The sequence below is a fragment of the Cnephaeus nilssonii genome (assembly GCF_951640355.1).
Source record: "Cnephaeus nilssonii genome assembly, chromosome: 12".
Lineage (NCBI taxonomy): Eukaryota > Metazoa > Chordata > Mammalia > Chiroptera > Vespertilionidae > Cnephaeus > Cnephaeus nilssonii.
In genome coordinates this window covers 44,817,694-44,835,037 of record NC_137083.1, presented here as the reverse complement: position 1 = coordinate 44,835,037, position 17,344 = coordinate 44,817,694, and the positions used below count along the sequence as shown (strand labels likewise).

Here is a 17,344-nt window from a genome sequence, read left to right as displayed (position 1 = left end):
ATCACTTTAGTCTCTAAGATCCATCATCAAGTCAGCACTAAAGTTTCATCCAGAAAAAGACTTCCCTGGGTACCCAATGGAAGTTGATGGCAGCAAATTGAAGAACTAAAGAATTGATCCCAGAAAATATCTGATACACCTTCTAAGACAAAATAACCAAAAAATACTTTACTATCATTGAGGCTTCCACTCTTCCCGTGGCTTTTGATTTTTATTTTTATCTTATTTTGATTCTAGATTTGGTTAAGCATTCAGTGGTTCATTCAGATGATTTCAAACACAACTCTCACCTCAAAGATCATTCTGTATATTGATATTTGAGAAAATATTCCAAATAATTTATAAGTCTAATTAAATATAGACCAAGAAAAATCCTTTAGTTTAAATGCCACTTCCTAATACTGAAAACTTACTCTAATTTCATTGATAACTTATGACTAGTTTGCAAAAAGAGTTTCTTGTCTATTAGACAGATTTACTTATCTTAGTGTCTAGATTGATGAGCATATGTTGAAAAGGAACAACTGAGTTCTTGGCCCCATTCCCAGTCCCAACTAATAGGGATATGAATTCCCTGAGAATGAAAGCCCTGGTCTAACAAAATATGTCTTCCTCATGGCACAGAGAAGCATAGTTGATGAAGTTTCCTAAGTCATATCAGCGACAGTAACTTGGCTCTTAGGGCTTCTCAGGTTCCTGATGGAAAGACATTCCTGGGGCTGTGATTCACTCCTCCTGCTTCCTCCCAGCTCTCCTAGGCAGGGAAGTCACTGTGCTATTCATTTCTCACTGAAAGGCAACCGTGTCTACGATCCTGCCTCACTACAAGGGACTTTCAGGGAAGGCTGCCGGCACTCAATGTCAAATCGTCTGAGAATACACTGATTTATTTAACAATCAGTACCTTGCCTTGGGTTAAGGGTTTAATAAAGTTAAAAATAATTGAGGACTTCGGGAAGTACCATGCCTAGTCTATTTGAAAATTCACTTCCCTGCCAGCTTTCTCTCATTCTGTTGACAGACTATAGAACCTTCCTTTCATCTCTTTCCTCTTTTTTACAGCTTAACCTGCTCCCTGAAGGGGTATGCTTTTTCTAGGAGACAGATTATGCACTATGCACAACATGAAAACTTTACACTCTTCCTGTTGTCACCTGAGAGATTTCTCTACCTGGAAGAAATAAGTTATTCCACCTTTTACTCTCAAGTTGGTTTTACTTCGAATTCCTTCTTAGAACTCACATACTTAAACTTTAAGGAGGGATGTAAACTGAAACTTTGGTTCCTTATAATTTTTCTTTTCTCCCAGTGAGACTTTTGACAGTTTTCTCCATTGCTGTTATCCATTACAGAAATTTAACTGCACTTTGAGGATATGTGATTTCAAAAACACTAACTAATTTTCTATCTGAAGGGAAGGAAAAAAGCTAAAAAGTAACAGCAAGGTCAAGTCTCATGTAGCCTAGAAGAGGAAGATTTGTAAGCAAGCAAGAGACTAGGTGGTAACTTCATTTATGTACTTCAAACTGGAAACAAACTAAAGAAGTGAAATGACTCTCTTTCAGATAGCTTCTACAGGTAGCCAGTCTTTTCATTAAAAATGCATATTGCTTAAAATAGTCACAGATTATCTTTTTAAATTATTTTTCATCTAAAGGTTTTTACTTTAATCATCATCCAGAAAATATCTATTAAGTACTTAGTTAGTATAGAGGGTGTTGGTTAGATGTTAAATGAAAGCATCTTTTCTCCCAGGAGCTTACAAAAGAAAGGTGTTATAGAGCATCTTTTATATAAGCTGCCAAACATTCAGAAATAAAATATGTCAGATAATCAAATAACAAACATTCAACTTTTTCAAAATTCACTATAAAATCCAAACATCGATATTCTAATAATCTGGTTTGAGCTACATTAATTCATAGCGGTGATTGTTCTTCCTGCATCTGACATCCACTAGCTAAGAATTGTTGCAGGTTCTAAATATGAATATTAAAATCCTATGGGAAGAGACTTATGAAAAGTTTCATTTAAAATCACTTGGAGCTACTTTCTGAAAAACATAGGTGGGGGTTGGGGGGAAAGTGGGGAGTGGTCGCAGGCAAGGCTAATTCCTTTGAAACTCATTTTCTATGCAGGGAAGACAGCTTCCTTGCCACAGCACTGACACACTCATCACTACAATACTTCCCAGCAGTGCTGCTGGAGTCAAGTAACCACAACCCACATGCACAGGGAAGCGTCTGACAAAGACCGTGGGGCGGAACTGAGCTCACAGCAAACTCTATTTCAATGATATTCTTTGAAGTTTGGAACTCAGCACCAAGGCTGTTTTGGCCCCTACACACTACATGGAAAGACAGCACATTCCACTCTGGCCAAAAGTCCAATGGGCAGCAGCATTTCAAGAAGAAGGTGCAAATGGTGGGTGAATGGCTCAGTGGAAACTGGCAGTCCTTTTGATATAATAACTGATGTTAAGATCTTTTCAGTAAACTCACAAATAAGGTGATGTTTATATAATGGCCAATGTCTTGCTGAAGAAATATCATGATATGAACTCTAATGTACCTTTGCCTTTCAGTAATTAACAGACAAACTTTTATCTATTTCAGTTTAAAATGCATGATATTATGAGCTTTATAAAAATCTTTAACCAACTTAGAAATTACCCCAAACTCAATCAATCAGAACATCTGTCCAACTACATTTGAGGTTCCTACCCAAGCTCCTCTTGCAAGTCCCAACTTCCCCCCTAGATAGTTGGGATCTTAGAGACGCAGCATAGCTCTCCTTGATATTTTGATGTGTTTTGAATTTGGTCATTAGTTCTATTGTAGGTCTCATTCTTCTGGCCTCTGTCTACCTCCCCAGGGAAACCATGAGCCTGCCCCACGCCATTTCTCCATTTGAGCCCTATCTCATCTCCTCCAGACATTAGCACTGCACTGGGCCTCCTTGTTGCTCCTTCAGCCACACCAGGTCGGCTCTGCTGACAACGGGCCATTGTTCCCCTGTCTGTTTACAGTTCACGTCTCAAGAAAACTTTCCTGATCCCACACACTAGCTTAGGTCTCCCTGGCCGTCTTCCAGAGCACCCTGCTATAGCCTCTGGTTTTCTATGGAAACGCTCACCCTGCTCCTCTATATGTATTGTATGCTGCCTTCCCTGCCAAACTGTCATCTCCATGAGTGGCTTGGCCTGTTCTGGGGACAGCTCTCTCACCAGATCTTCATGGAGCATATGGAAGACAATAGGTTTAGGGAGTGTAGTTGTGTGTGGTGTGAGTGTGTGAGTGCTTGAAGATTTGGCACTGCATCAGATTAAGTTAGTTAATTAGGAGCGAATCAATACATTGTGCCCAGTGTGTTCACACTTCTGCCACTAAGCTAATGGTGAGCAAAAACTAAGGACTATGACCCTCATGGGGGATTATTAGAACACCAGACTATTTAAGCCTGGCAAAGAAAAGTATGATACATTTTCTCATTTATGCCCCCATGAATAATACATTTTATTAGTCCCTTTCCATCTTTAAGTGTAAAATAGGCTTTAAAGCTCAAAATGAGAGAGTACTGTCATGAACAGTACATGAAATAAAGAACAACAGCATTAGCATTAACATAACTACAACTCATATTTAGAGATAATTCACAAACATTAACTAGATTGCATGCTTTAAATATGACATGTATATATGCAAAATAAATGTCTTATTTATTGTGTTGGAGGTAATGGGAAATGATATAAAAAGTATATTGGAATATATGTTAATTAATAAAGGAGATAGTTTAGATCATATTACATGGTATATTTTAATATTGGTAATGATTGCAAATATTGTAGCAATGTATTAAATGCTTACAATAATTATTTAAGTAGGCAACAGGAATTTTGAAGAGGCAAATAATTTCCCAATAGTTGGGAAACATTGGTTGACCAATATTTTTAAGTATTAATCAATTAGGAATACACAGGAGCTCTAATTTGAGAATCTGAGGGAATGCTGTGGACTTATACATCTCTAAAAAGGTACAATCAAAATTACATAATAATTATTGCTTTCTTCAAGAGACAGGTTTCTAGTAACTACTAAGACATAATGCTTCAGGTAAGTTAGTACAATATATCAAAATTTCAGTACAAGTTTACTAATAACAAAGGAAATATAAATAAGTAGTTTGAGGTATTATTAACAGGATTTTTTACTGTAAATGTAAAGATGCAGATATACAGGGGATGGCAAAAGTAGATTTACAGTTGTGAGTATGTGAAAGTTTATTCTTGTATTATTATTTATTGTTGTGTTATATATTTTCCCAAAGAAATAACTGTAAACCTATTTTTGCACACCCATGTATATGCAAATCTAGAGAACTACATTTAATGAATTCAAAATGTGTCTCCACTGGGTAACTAGTGTAGCATAAAATCACCTTCCACTCTACCCACTTTTTCTGTTTTGGCAGATTCACTTCAATGAGGCATTGTGGGAAAGTCTAAGTTATTTTTACAACAGTCATAAGGTCTCCAAAGGGAACATTTATAAAGAAAGACAGAACTATCATTGGTAAATAAATGAAAGGGGCAATCCACAGGAAAATTTTAATTATTTACTGTGATATTATTTGTATTAATATATCTTATCCTTTGAGAGGCACCTTACTGGGATACACTGAATTAGAAGAAACAATAGCAACTTTTTTTTGCCAGCATTTCCATTGAGTATGAGCTCCATGTGGCCAGGAGCCCAGGAATCTGGCTTATTTTTTAATTCTGAGGACCCAAAACACTGCCTGGCACATAGTGTATGCTCAATAATATCAACAAATAAAAGACTTTCTTAGCTTTTATTAACATGCTTTTCCCCTACTACCTTTCTACATGATATATCATTTTCATATTAACATATGATCTCAGTCTCTAATATGCTTATACCTGCTCTCTCTCTTAGTTACCTTCCTTAACCTGTGTATAATGTTCCTTATACTCCTATGCATTAGAATTTTTTATTTCAATTTTATAGATTCATCATAATTCCCTCTTCTTATTTCTTTTCATGTGCCAGTGGCCATTATCTGATCTGTTCTGGGACAATACTGCCAAGTTGATCCCAAATCTTAGAACTAGATTATACCTAGAATCAAATTAATGCATTTCTTCAATAAATGAGACCTGAGACCGGTAGAAGTAAATGCTTTATGCCATTTGACTGTGGTGATTGAGTAGTTTGGGAAATACTCAAACTTCAAGCAAGGCAACCTGGATATAATTTCAGGAAAACAATGACCAAAGTTATATCATAGCTAAGTTCATTATTCTCTTCCAGAAGAAAAGAAAAAAAAAATGAGTGCATGGTTTGTACATAGTCTGGAAAATAGGGACACAATGAAGAATGTGGCATGTTTTACCAGCCATCCCCAGAGTAGAGACAACAGACCCGAGGAATGGTCATATTATGATCACTAGAGAAGTGAAGCCTGTGCATGGTAACAGGTTAATCATAAGCTCTTGCTACAGCCTGGATGCTTTGAGAGTAGGAAGGAGGTTCCTGGCTACAAGGAAAAGAACTCCCCCCCGGAAGTATTAAGTTGGCATTTTGGCCAAAATTCTTTGGTTGAGTTTGTTTGGTCTGAGTCAAATTACAAAACTTCAATGTATTCTGAGTTTACCGAAAACATTTAGTTTCTTGATCTACAAAGCTAAGATGGATACCCTAAACCCGGGGTCGGCAAACTGCAGCTCGCGAGCCATATGCGGCTCTTTGGCCCCTTGAGTGTGGCTCTTCCACAAAATACCATGACCTGGGTGAGTTTATTTTGAAGAAGTGGCATTAGAAGAAGTTTAAGTTTAAAAAATTTGGCTCTCAAAAGAAATTTCAATCATTGTACTGTTGATATTTGGTTCTGTTGACTAATGAGTTTGCCGACCACTGCCCTAAACCATAGTTCAGAAAGAAAAATGCCCTGGCCTGAGCAGTCAGTAGCCTTCACTGGACACCACCTCTATCGAGCCTGGCGTCCTTTCTCATTCTCATATGAACCGCATGTAATTTCATAATATTTGCCATATCTATCGCTACTTATCTGCTGGCAATTACACAATGTACCTTTGTGAGTACATGATTACAGAAAATGGAGTTAGGTGATACGAGCATTTTGTTGTTGGTGAGACAATCAGACATTTGTTAGAGCAAAGACACAATTCTGTAGCCTCAGCGCGCAGTCTTGTGGGTGTGACTCTAACTTTCATCAAAAATGAAAATTTTGGACAATGTCTTAACAAGTTGTTTGGGGCATAAGCATAGGGAACAGTTTATTAAGGAAGGTATTAAAATAAAAGTTTTCAAACCTGGGACTGATATCTTCCCCACAGTTGGATGTTTCATTTCCATAATGAGGCCATTGTGTAACACCTTAAAATGTAAAAAGAGAGAAAAAATACATTACAAATGAAATTATCTTCAATCTCAAGGTATATAGAAAGCCACCAATTCAGTCCATTGATGAAAGATAATAGAAAAGAGAGATGCTTGAAATTTTTGTTTGAAAGTAAATATTTGATACAAAAATAATGTTTCTATTTTATATTTTACCAACTGAAGCTAAAAAAAAATAAGATTCAAAGTCTTCCCACTCTTAAAAATATTATTTGCTCCTAAATATAGTGTATGATCTTCTCCCTTTCATCTAGGTATGATCCTCTAAATAGTGAAGCTTTGCCTCTTCCTGCACTGCTTCATAGAAGGACTTGGCCAAGGTCAACTCCAGGACAGGCCGGGAAGCTGCAGACCTGGAGCAGAGGAGCCCCCTGGGGTGGTAGCACATATGCTCCTGGCGATTTATTTGGTGGAAGGTATGGGGAGGCGGTGCAGTTTGAAAGGTGAATCAGAGTATCCAGAGGCCCAGTGACTTCTGGAAGTGGACAGATTCAGGGTTGCTGTGATAAGCAATGAACAGAGCCAGCTGACAGGGGAGCCCAGAGTAGGCCCAGGTCAGAGGCCTGAGCAAGAAATTGAAACCAGAGATGTTTTCAGTGATAGTGAGACCTTCATCACAAGACTGGGCTTCATAACTAGGATTCCTCTATCCTGCAGTCAGTTTGGGGCAGGTGAGGGAGGGAAGAGACAACTGAAAAAAAATAAAACCTGAGACCTCATCTTAGAGGGCCAATTAGATTCTCATGCACTGGGACCAAGAGGGATATTTATTAGTATCCCATCACGAACACAAGGTGACTTGGTCTCAGGGTTAAGATTCAAGGTCAGTTACTATCTAACAGGAACAATCTAACAGTGCCCAACCAGCAGAAATCTGACTTGATGCTGAATTGCTTGACTACTGAACCAGAGCTACTAAGATCCTTGGCATATAGAGGCTGCAGTTCTTTCCTATGGGGTGGGCAGGAAAACAAAATCTGCCAGGGATCAGGTGTCCTCCCACTGTAGGAAGAGGATGAGTTGGGGGCATAGACTGTGATTCTAAATGTAAAAGTTGAATTACTAGAGGCAAAATGTTCTATAATCCCACAAATAAAAATGCTATAAAATTATTTTCTTTTTTTTGTGTGTTTTTTAACAACTGGAGGCTATCTGGCTATACTGTCTCAAAGAACACCCAAAAATTCAATTTACTGTTACTATTACTGCATCTTCAGGGAAACATATATGAGTGGCTAACACTGTGTTTCACCTGTACTATCTACCAGGTGGAGATCTCTCCCTTCCTGTGCTGTACACGGACCTAAAGGACAGACATAGTTCAGTGGCACAGTAAACTAGTGGACCACAACGTCATGCTAACTGAACCAGAGCTACTCAAATCCTTGGCACATAGAGAATGGCAAGTTGTAATGGTTTTATAGTGTTTTGAAGCATATACATATTCCTATATAATCCTCTCACAAAGCAAAAGAGCATGCAATGCGTAAACTAGTAAAAATGTTTTCCCGCTTGGAAAACTCAGAAAAAGAGGTCAAATATCTTGTTTGTTTGTTTGTGTTTGTTTTTTATCCATTTCTATTAAGGTTTTTTGGTCCCATTATGGAATAACACCCCAACCTCCGCCCCCCACAAAAAAAAGATAATCTCATGGATGATTTTTTAAGTTTAGAACTATAACTCTGCAATGGCTATCCAGGCTCCCACCACTTTTTTTTTTGGGGGGGGGGGTGGGGGGGAGGGAGGGTGTGGTCACCACTTTTGGGGCAACACAGCAACATGCTCTTTAAACAACAACCATGTCAGCCCCCCACTCCTTGAGGATGACGCCACACCATATGGAGATCCTTTCTAGGGATGCCTTGCCTCTCTTTTGGAGTCACCAGCTTTGCACCCAGGAGCTGGCCAGAGAAAAAGCTTGTCAGTGTTAGAACTGTGCTATAATTTAATTCTGGTGTGGCTCGTTCTCAGCACCCGCCCAGCACAACCTCCTCCTGTGTGGGGGTGGGGGCTAAATGCCAACTCGAGGTGCTAAATCTCAGTTCTACTGAGGACAGGAACAAAAATACCGAGCTAAATTTCACTCGAAACAATTATCCGCACACTGAATCATTCTTCTCGTATCTCTGTTGCCCTCCTGACTACCTCTCTGTAATAACACTGCACTGCTACTCACAAAAGACAAAAGTGAGTGTTCTCAGCTAAATATAACTTAACTGATAGTGTTGAAATTAATTAACGCTGAATTGCAATTATGTAGCAAACGCTAAGTGTCAAACGTGAAAGGGTAGTTGGTAAAGGTCAAGGGACATATGTCAAAGTTTTGTGGAAGCGAAAGCTAGCAGTTGATTGAAGTTTTTCACAGAAGCAGCTTAAGGAGTGTATTTCCTCCAGCCCTACCCCCATTGCGGTCTACATACACCCTTCCCAATAAGAAACTTTTGTTTCTAACCTTATTAATTCCTTTGCCTTGAAAAGCATTCTGTTTTAAGCAGAAACACAAATTTTTCTGCTGTCTGGCAAAGAAAGCTAACTGCAGTTTCTCATTTGCTGTAGCCACGGTGCAGTTATGAGGCAAAGGGGAACATTTGAGCCCCCATCTTCAGAAAGACCTGCCTTGGTTGCCACCCACCGTTTTATGTCAAGTCTGAAGTCGATAGAATTCCATAGGCTTTCTTCGTGAACCAGGTCAGGTGATCTCAGAGAAGGGTTGAGGCTGTGGCAGTGCCGTCCCTGGAAACCCTGCCTAAGGACTTGGAATCTTGGAAAACTCTCCAGCCCTGTTTGTGGGGCAAGTCCTGCTCTGCTTAGTAACATATTCGAGGATCTCAGAGACCAGACAGTCTGCCTGAATTTTAACGTAAATCTCCCCTGCTGCACTTCAGGCGTATTGTCTCATCTTAGCTTCACTGAAAATGGAGAAACTGCCACGTATCAACATTTGTATAGCATTTCTGTGGGAATGGTTACTTAAATGTTCCCTTTCCTTTTTGTACCCAGGCTCAACACCCAATCTCTATTACCTTAACCTAGAAATTCCCATTTAATAGTGTTTCATTTGCTGACCACTAACAGTGGAAAAGGAACCTTGGCTTAGGGAGCGTCAACTACCATTTTCCCATAGGGAGAATTTCATGCCTAGAACCTCAGTCTGGCCATTCAGGATATTCTTCATCATATATTTAGTTATTTTAAATAAGGCACAGACCTTCCCTAGATTTTTGTAGTGAATTCTGTCCTTTTTTGAATTTTATTTTATCCTCCCTAAATCTTTCCTGGTTTGGTAGCTTTTCTTAATTTCATTTCTTCTTGAAATTTCAAAAGCATTTTCTTGACAAGAATAGAATTGTAGACAGTGCACCAAAATCTTTAGCAAAGTATCAGGCCTATTTAAAATAAGGCCTCTCTTTCTTCTTTAAGAGTTTTACAGATTGACAGCCTAATGAGAGAATCAAATGGTAATGTATTAATGATGGGGGGAGGAGTAAAATGTATACCTTAAAGTTACGTGGGAAATAAAAGTTTAAGTGAAAGTAAGACAGTTTTTTTTATAAAGTCCTATGGCAGGAATGGCAAGGGGGAAAAGTCTATAATATAGCTCTAGCAAGAAAAAACTGTAAAACAAATCAAATAAAAATACCCACTTTATAAGCAGTGAAAATCTACACAGAAAACAAGAGATCTGGTTCAAGAACAGAAGTAGGAAAGCATATTCAAATGAAAAGAGACTGCTAGGGCGCTGGCATTAAATTGTTAGGGGCACCAATACTAGTAGAATATTAGAAATTAACAATTATTATAAGAACTATTAATCATGCTCTGTTAACTGTGATTGTTCTATTCTGATTAGAGAAAGCACATTCTAACCTCGCTGAGAGTTGTATGCCCTGGGAACCTGGGAGCTAACATCGAAATGCAGTCCATCCTCCTTTCCTGAGAATTGCCTACCATTATGGAAAGATTTATAACCTCATGGCACCTAGTCCTGGAGACACCTGTTCTTTACCTGTAATCTGGTCCCGGGGGGCCCTGGGCACCCACTATCTGTGACCTCCCACCCTGTGCACGACTTGTAACCTGTAATGATTATCCCACGCCCACTTTCTCATACCTGTAATTCCTGCTTCCCCACGTAATCTTGCCCTTCTACCCAATATAAGCAGTTAGTTTATGGTGGGTGGAGAGCAGATTTTTGTGGATGACCTGCTGCTCTCCCTTACTGCTGACGTTATTGGAATAAATGTTCATATATGACTCAACCCTGTCTCTGCTTAATTGGCTGAAGTAGGGACAGGCAGCCCAGACCCCTTGGTTGTCTGATTACCAAATGAAATACAAATGATACATGTAAAGAGCACATCAAAGCATTATATATGTAACACATAGACACAGACAACAACGTGGTGATAGCCAGGTGGAAGAGGGCAAAGGGAGGATAAATGAGGACAGAAAGGGCCTTGGCTTTGGGCAATGGGCGCACAATGCACTGTGCAAATGTTTTGTTGACTTATACACTTGAAACCTGTACAATTTTGTGAACCAATGTCACCACCAAAAATTCAATTTAAAAAATCAATGGAATACCGTCAATGATTTTAACGATACACAAGAGAACTGATCTATCTATCCATTCACTATGAATAGAGACATAATCTATTCTTTGAGTGTAACAAACATCATAGAGTACCTATATGCTAGACAATGTGAAAGGGCTGGTGATAAAAAGACAAATAAACTTCATTCAAAGTGCCTATGATTAGAAGAAAGGGTAGGGAATAAGAGACCTAAGCCAATTTGTAAGACGTAATTTACACTCCACAATGTCCAATAAGAAACAAGTAAGTAACTCTGCTTCCCTCCAAAGGAAGCTGAATGTTGTAGGTGAAGGAGGCAAGTAAAAGTCTTAGAATAAAAATGATGTTGAAATATAACATTAAGGTTAACAATTACAACAATAAACAAGATAACAGCAGCTATTGCTTACCAAAACTCCTGAGGGTCAAGCATTGAGTTAGGGGAACTTTTTTCCTACCAAGGGCCATTTGGATATTTACAAACTATCCACAGGTCATACAAAATTATCAACTTAAAAATTAACGTGCTCTATTTGGTCAAACAGTTCATTAACTCACCCTTAATGCCTTGGCAGGGCCAGACCAAATGATTTTGAGGGCTTTATAAGGCCTGAGGCCGGAAGTTCCCACCCCGGAAGTTGTCTCCATTTAACCCCCTCATTAGCTAAACTAGGTAGGAATTACTATCATCTGCATTTCTACTGATAAAGTGGTGGAAGCCTAAAGAGGCCAAGAACTTGCCCAGGATTTCACAATTAATGAGTGGCTGCCAGGTTCCTGACAGTGAAAATAAAAGATAAACAAGCATAATTTGATTTACCATTTACCCAACTAGCTGATGCGGTCAGTTTTGTAAAACAAATTAGTCAATTCATGGAGGAAAGAAAATCAGCCAAACGAACTGCTTGTACTGCTTGTCATTATGAGACCCAATTCGTTAATAAACTGAACTGCTCCCTCATAGGTAGCCAAGGAAATTCTGGCTACCACAGACACAAAGGCTGTGAAAGATAAAGGATTTGGGCCCTGCCAGGCTTAGATTTAGAGGGGACAGATCCAGTGGGTGACCTTGGGCAAGGCAGTTAAGTATATGAGGCTCAGAACCCTCATCAGTAAAAAGGGAGTAAGAATATCTTTCTCAGGAGTTTCCAAGGGTTAAGTGAGATGATGAGGGCAAAGCACTGAGCACACTGAATGGCAATTGTTTCACCACTCTCCCTAAACTAGGTTCAAACTCTGGCTCCACCAAGTTCCAGTTGTGTGGCTTTGGGGCACATTCATTCATGCAACAAACATATGTAAATGTATCAACAGTAATGATTAATAATCCTATATAATAAAGAGCTAATATGCAAATGGTCATCACGCCCTCATGCCATCATGACGTGATCCCTCACACAGTCACAATCCATCACCAGGAGGCTGCGTGAGCAGTGGGCGCACGTGGGTGGACAGAGCTGTGTGCACAGCGAGGCGTGCGCGGGTGGGAGGGGACTTGACACTGCGTGTGTGGCGTGGAGGCAGGTCTTGGTGGCTCCACGCAGCGACAAGGAGGTGGGGCCTGGCGGCTTCATGCGGTGAGGCCTGGGGGTCCTGCGGCTCCGCCTGATGAGGAGGAGGGACCCTGGCTCCGGAGTACCTCTTTGGGGCAATCCATCAAGGAGCCCCAGATGGGTGGGCAGGGGCTACCTCTTTGGGGCCATTGATCGTGGGGCTCCCACACTGTGAGTGGGCACAGCCAGGCTGGGGGGACACCCCCCCCGAGTGCACAAATTTCATGCACTGAGCCTCTAGTTAATAATAAGTATCAATTGTTATTGGTGCCAGACACTGTTAACTGCTGAGGAAAAACTGGGTCACAGAAAAAGCAAGGTCCTGGCCTTCAAGAAGCTTATTATCCTGTAAGGGAGACTTTTGAATTAGTTGCTATCCATAGGTCTGTTACTGTTACATAACAGGTGTTTAGTTCTGTGCTATATCCCCAGTGCCTTGAACACTATTTGGCACTATCTGGTAGATGCTCAATAATATTTTATTGAATTTATTTAATTAAATGTATTTATTTATCTATAAAATTTAATTTACTAAGTAGAAAGTGGCTCTTTTCTACTTAGTGGAGGGGGATTGATTGGAGAGTTTTCTCTATTTTACCTTTTTATTTATATTTCAATTATAATTTACATTCAATATTATTCTGTATTTCTCACTTTATGGTGCTTTGATGAACAGAAGTTTTTAATTTTAGCATTCTCAAATTTATTGAAATTTTCCTTTATGTCTGCACTTTTAAAACAAATATATGTTTTTACTGATTTCAGAGAGAGAAAGGGAGAGGAAGAGAAAAGGGAGAGGAAGATAGAGAGGTAGAAATATCAATAATGAGAGAGAATAATTGATCAGCTGCCTCCTGTATGCCCCCTACTGGGGATTGAGCCCACAACCCAGGCCTGTGCCCTGACCAGAAATCAAACCACGACCTCCTGGTTCATAGGTCGACACTCAACCACTATACCACACTGGCTAGGCCTTTATGGTTATACTTTTTATGACATATTTTAAAATGTCTTCCCTACTCTAGGTGATAAAGATATCCTCCTAAATTATCCTGTAATGATTTTGACATTGGCCAATCTATAAATATAAAAAGCTAATATGTTAAGTGTCCAACTGTCCAGAAAATGATGTCACATAGCAACGCCAGGCTTCCTCTCCCTAGCGACTAGCCTCCTTGCAGTTTCTTCAGCCCAGGAACATGACTTGCTTCATAGCCAGGTGGAAACACTTTACACTGTAATCAAATGTCTGTGAAGCATTTTCCCTGCCTCATCTCATTTGATCCTCATAGAAGTCCTAGAGCAAATAGATAGGAGACTCGGTGGAATCCTATTTACTTCTCATTAGCTGGAAAATGCAGATTAAGAAAGCTTAGAAACTTGACCTGACTGAGAAGAAGTAAGAAATGATGGACCTTGAAAATGACTTCAGGTTTTTTCACTGTACAGAGTATAGTCAAACACTGAACACTGCTGCAGTTAAATATTTTACCCTTTGTTCTCCCTGTGTGATCTACAATAATAATCTGTTTCATGTTGATATTTACTGATGTTTTGCTGACAATTACCTGAAAGAGAAGTTGGGGTGCTTCACTGGGCTGGAAAAAGTTTAGCTACATCAGAAAGCAGGTCTAATTAAGCAAGTTTATTCTATATCTATAAAAGGCTAAGTTGACTTGCGCATGCGCAGTACATATAAAGTTCTCGCTGGCACCAATCGCACACATTAGTTTTGATCTGTCATTGTCGATTGTGAATTTGGTTGACACTTCTATTATAGAGAAAGGGCAAATAGCAATATTAAAATATTTCTTCTAATTAATTTCCTTTCGTGCACCAGGCCACTAGTTTATAATAAAAGCTCACAGCAAGTTTGGGATTAGAGGAATTACTCTAAAGATAACATCATACTTAATGGTGAAAGACTGAATGCTTTTGCTTTAAGATTGAGAACAAGGCAAGCATGTCTGCTTTCACTACTTTTTAAAAAATATACTTTTATTGATTTCAAAGAGGAAAGGAGAGGGAGAGAGATATTGAAACATCAACAATGAGAGAGAATCATTGATTGGCTGCCTTCTGCCCACCCCACACTGGGGATCAAGCCCATAACCCGGGCCTATGCCCTGACTGGGAATTGAACCCATGACCTCTTGGTTCCTGGGTCAATGCTCAACCATTTTCACTACTCTTATTTAAGATATTACTAGAAGTTTTAGCCATTGCAATATCGAGAAATAAAGACATAATTTGCATAAAGGCATATGGGAAGAGATGAAATAAAATAATAAATAAAAAATATATATAATGAATAAAAGGAAGAAAATTTGAAAGGAAGAAATCATACAGGTCGATATGACTGACTGCATAAAAAATACTCCTAGAACTAATGAATTTGCAAGGTCAAAGGTGCAAGATCAACACACAAACATCAGTCACATTTATTTACCAACAATGAACATAAATAAGGAACCCAAAATTAAAACACAATATCATTAACAATCACTCCAAAAAAAAAAAAGAAAGAAATACTTAGATATATACTTAACAAAACGTGTACAGACTCTGTATATTGGAAATTACAAATGCTGATAAAAGCAATCAAAAGGACCTAAATAAATGATGAAGCATACCATGTTCTTAGTTTTGAAGAGTCAACATCTTCATTTATCCATAGCTTTCATGTAATTATTACCAAAATCCTAGAAATGTTTTTTGTAGACATAGAAAATGCTTATTACAATGTACATGGGAAGACATAGGTGTCAGAATAGCTTAAACAATCTTGAAAATAAAAATAAAGTGAAAGAGAATCTATCTGATATTAAAGTATATATATAGCCGCTAAGAAAGGTATTGACAGAGGGTTGGCCACATAAATCAATGGAACAGAATAGAGAACTCAGAAATGTATCCACACAAATATGCCCAAATGATTGCTGACAAAGGTGTAACTGCAGTTGAGGAAGGATAGCCTGTTCAACAAATGCTACTGGAACAATTGTGAAAAAAAAAGAACAAAATATCCTCTACCTAAATCTCATATCCTATACAAAAATTAACTTAAAATGGACCATGGACGTTAATGTATAAATTTAAAATGACAAAATCCTAGGAACAATCTTGGAGATTGCTCTGCAAAAGCTCATGTTAAGAAGATGAGAAAGCTACAAACTGGGAGAAATATTTGCAGGCAATATATCTGACAAGGGACTAATATCCAGCCTATATGTAAGAAGTCTTACAATTAAACAGTAAAACACAAACAACATAAGTAAAAAGGCAACATATCCAATAGGCAAAAGGCATAAACAGACATCTCACCAAAGAGGATATACAAATTGCAAATAAGCACATGAAAAAGTGATCAATATCAATAACCACTAGGGAGATGCAAATTAAAAGCATAACAAGATATTAGTGTCAGAATGGCTAAATTTTTTTAAGTGATATAAAATACTGGCAAAGAGAAACTGAATCACTCATTCATTTCTAGTTAGAATGGAAAATGATGCAGATATTCTGGAAAAGTTTGGCAGTTTCTTAAAAATTAAAACAAGCAAACAAACAAAATCAACTAAACATACAATTGCATACATCCCAGGAGTTGCACTCCTGAGAATTTATATAAATCAAAATTTATGTACATAAAAAACCTGCACTGAATGTTCATAGCAGTTTATTTGTATGTAATAGCCCCAAATTGGAAACAACACAGATATCCTTTAACTGGTGAATCATTTTCCAACTGTGGTACATCCATATTATGGAATACTCCTGGGTAATAACAAGACACAAACTATTGATTCATGGAACAACTTGGATGAATCTTGAGGGATTTATGCTGAGTTGGGGGAAAAGCCAATTCCATAAGGTATGTTTTCACTTAATAGCATTCATTTTTTGAAAAGAACTTTAAACTTTAATTTCAATTACAGTTTATAGGCAATATTATTATGTATTAGTTTCAGGTGTAGAGCATAGTGGTTACACAATCAGATACTTTACAAAGTGATCCCCCTATATTTCCAGTATCCACTAAGCACTGTACATAGTTATTACAATACTAGGGGTCCAGTGCACGAATTCATGCACCTTGAAAGGAATTGTGGGCAGCGAGACTGCAGTGGGCACAAGGGCAGGTCTTGGCCCATCCTCCACACCCCCACCCAGGCCCTCCCGCCGCAGCCCCCAGTCCCCTGTCTGCTGGCAGCCCCACTACTGCCGCTACCGCTCCCACCCACTGACGGCGGGGCCAGCGCCACCAGTGGGTGTGAGCAGCGGCTACTGCCTCGATCACCCCTCAGGAGGAGGGGGAGGTGGAGAAGCCCTCAGGGGAGATTGGGGCTGGCAGCTGCAGCTTACACCTGCTGACAGCTCCAAACTATCAGGACCAGCACCAGGCACTGGCAGTGGGTACAAGCAGCGGCTCCGGTGCTGGCAGCAGGTATGAGCAGCAGCTCCAGCACCAGCAGTGGGTGCGAGCGGGGCTGGCGCCGGCAGCAGGTGCAAGCACTTGGTGGGACTGCTGTACTGGAGCAAAGAATTTTCAGTAACCACCAGAGGCTCGCCCCGATGACAGTGACCGGCACCCCGCCTTGGTCTGGTGCCCTGCTCACCTGCTCCACCATCCCGCTGCAGCCAACACCCGCCATGTGTCACGCTCTGCCTCCTGCTGCTGACACCCGCCTAGTTCTGGGCGTGCCCCCTGGTGGTCAGTTCACGTCATGGCGACCGGTTGTTTGGTTGTACTGCCGTTCGGTTGTTCCGCCATTCT

The 17,344-nt window shown here is 39.5% G+C and overlaps 1 protein-coding gene across 2 annotated transcripts in view; it reads right to left on the bottom strand.

The window, feature by feature from the left end:
• SUGCT (succinyl-CoA:glutarate-CoA transferase) overlaps positions 1-17,344 on the bottom strand; it is a 538,921-nt gene that overhangs the window by 78,688 nt on the left and 442,889 nt on the right. For both annotated transcript variants that reach the window (XR_013814318.1, XM_079786519.1), the window contains one exon: positions 6,353-6,416. Coding sequence is in view for 1 of the 2 variants with exons in the window: in XM_079786519.1 (XP_079642645.1) it covers positions 6,353-6,416 (64 nt within the window). In the remaining variant the exon portion in view is untranslated. The remainder of the gene's footprint in view (positions 1-6,352; positions 6,417-17,344) is intronic.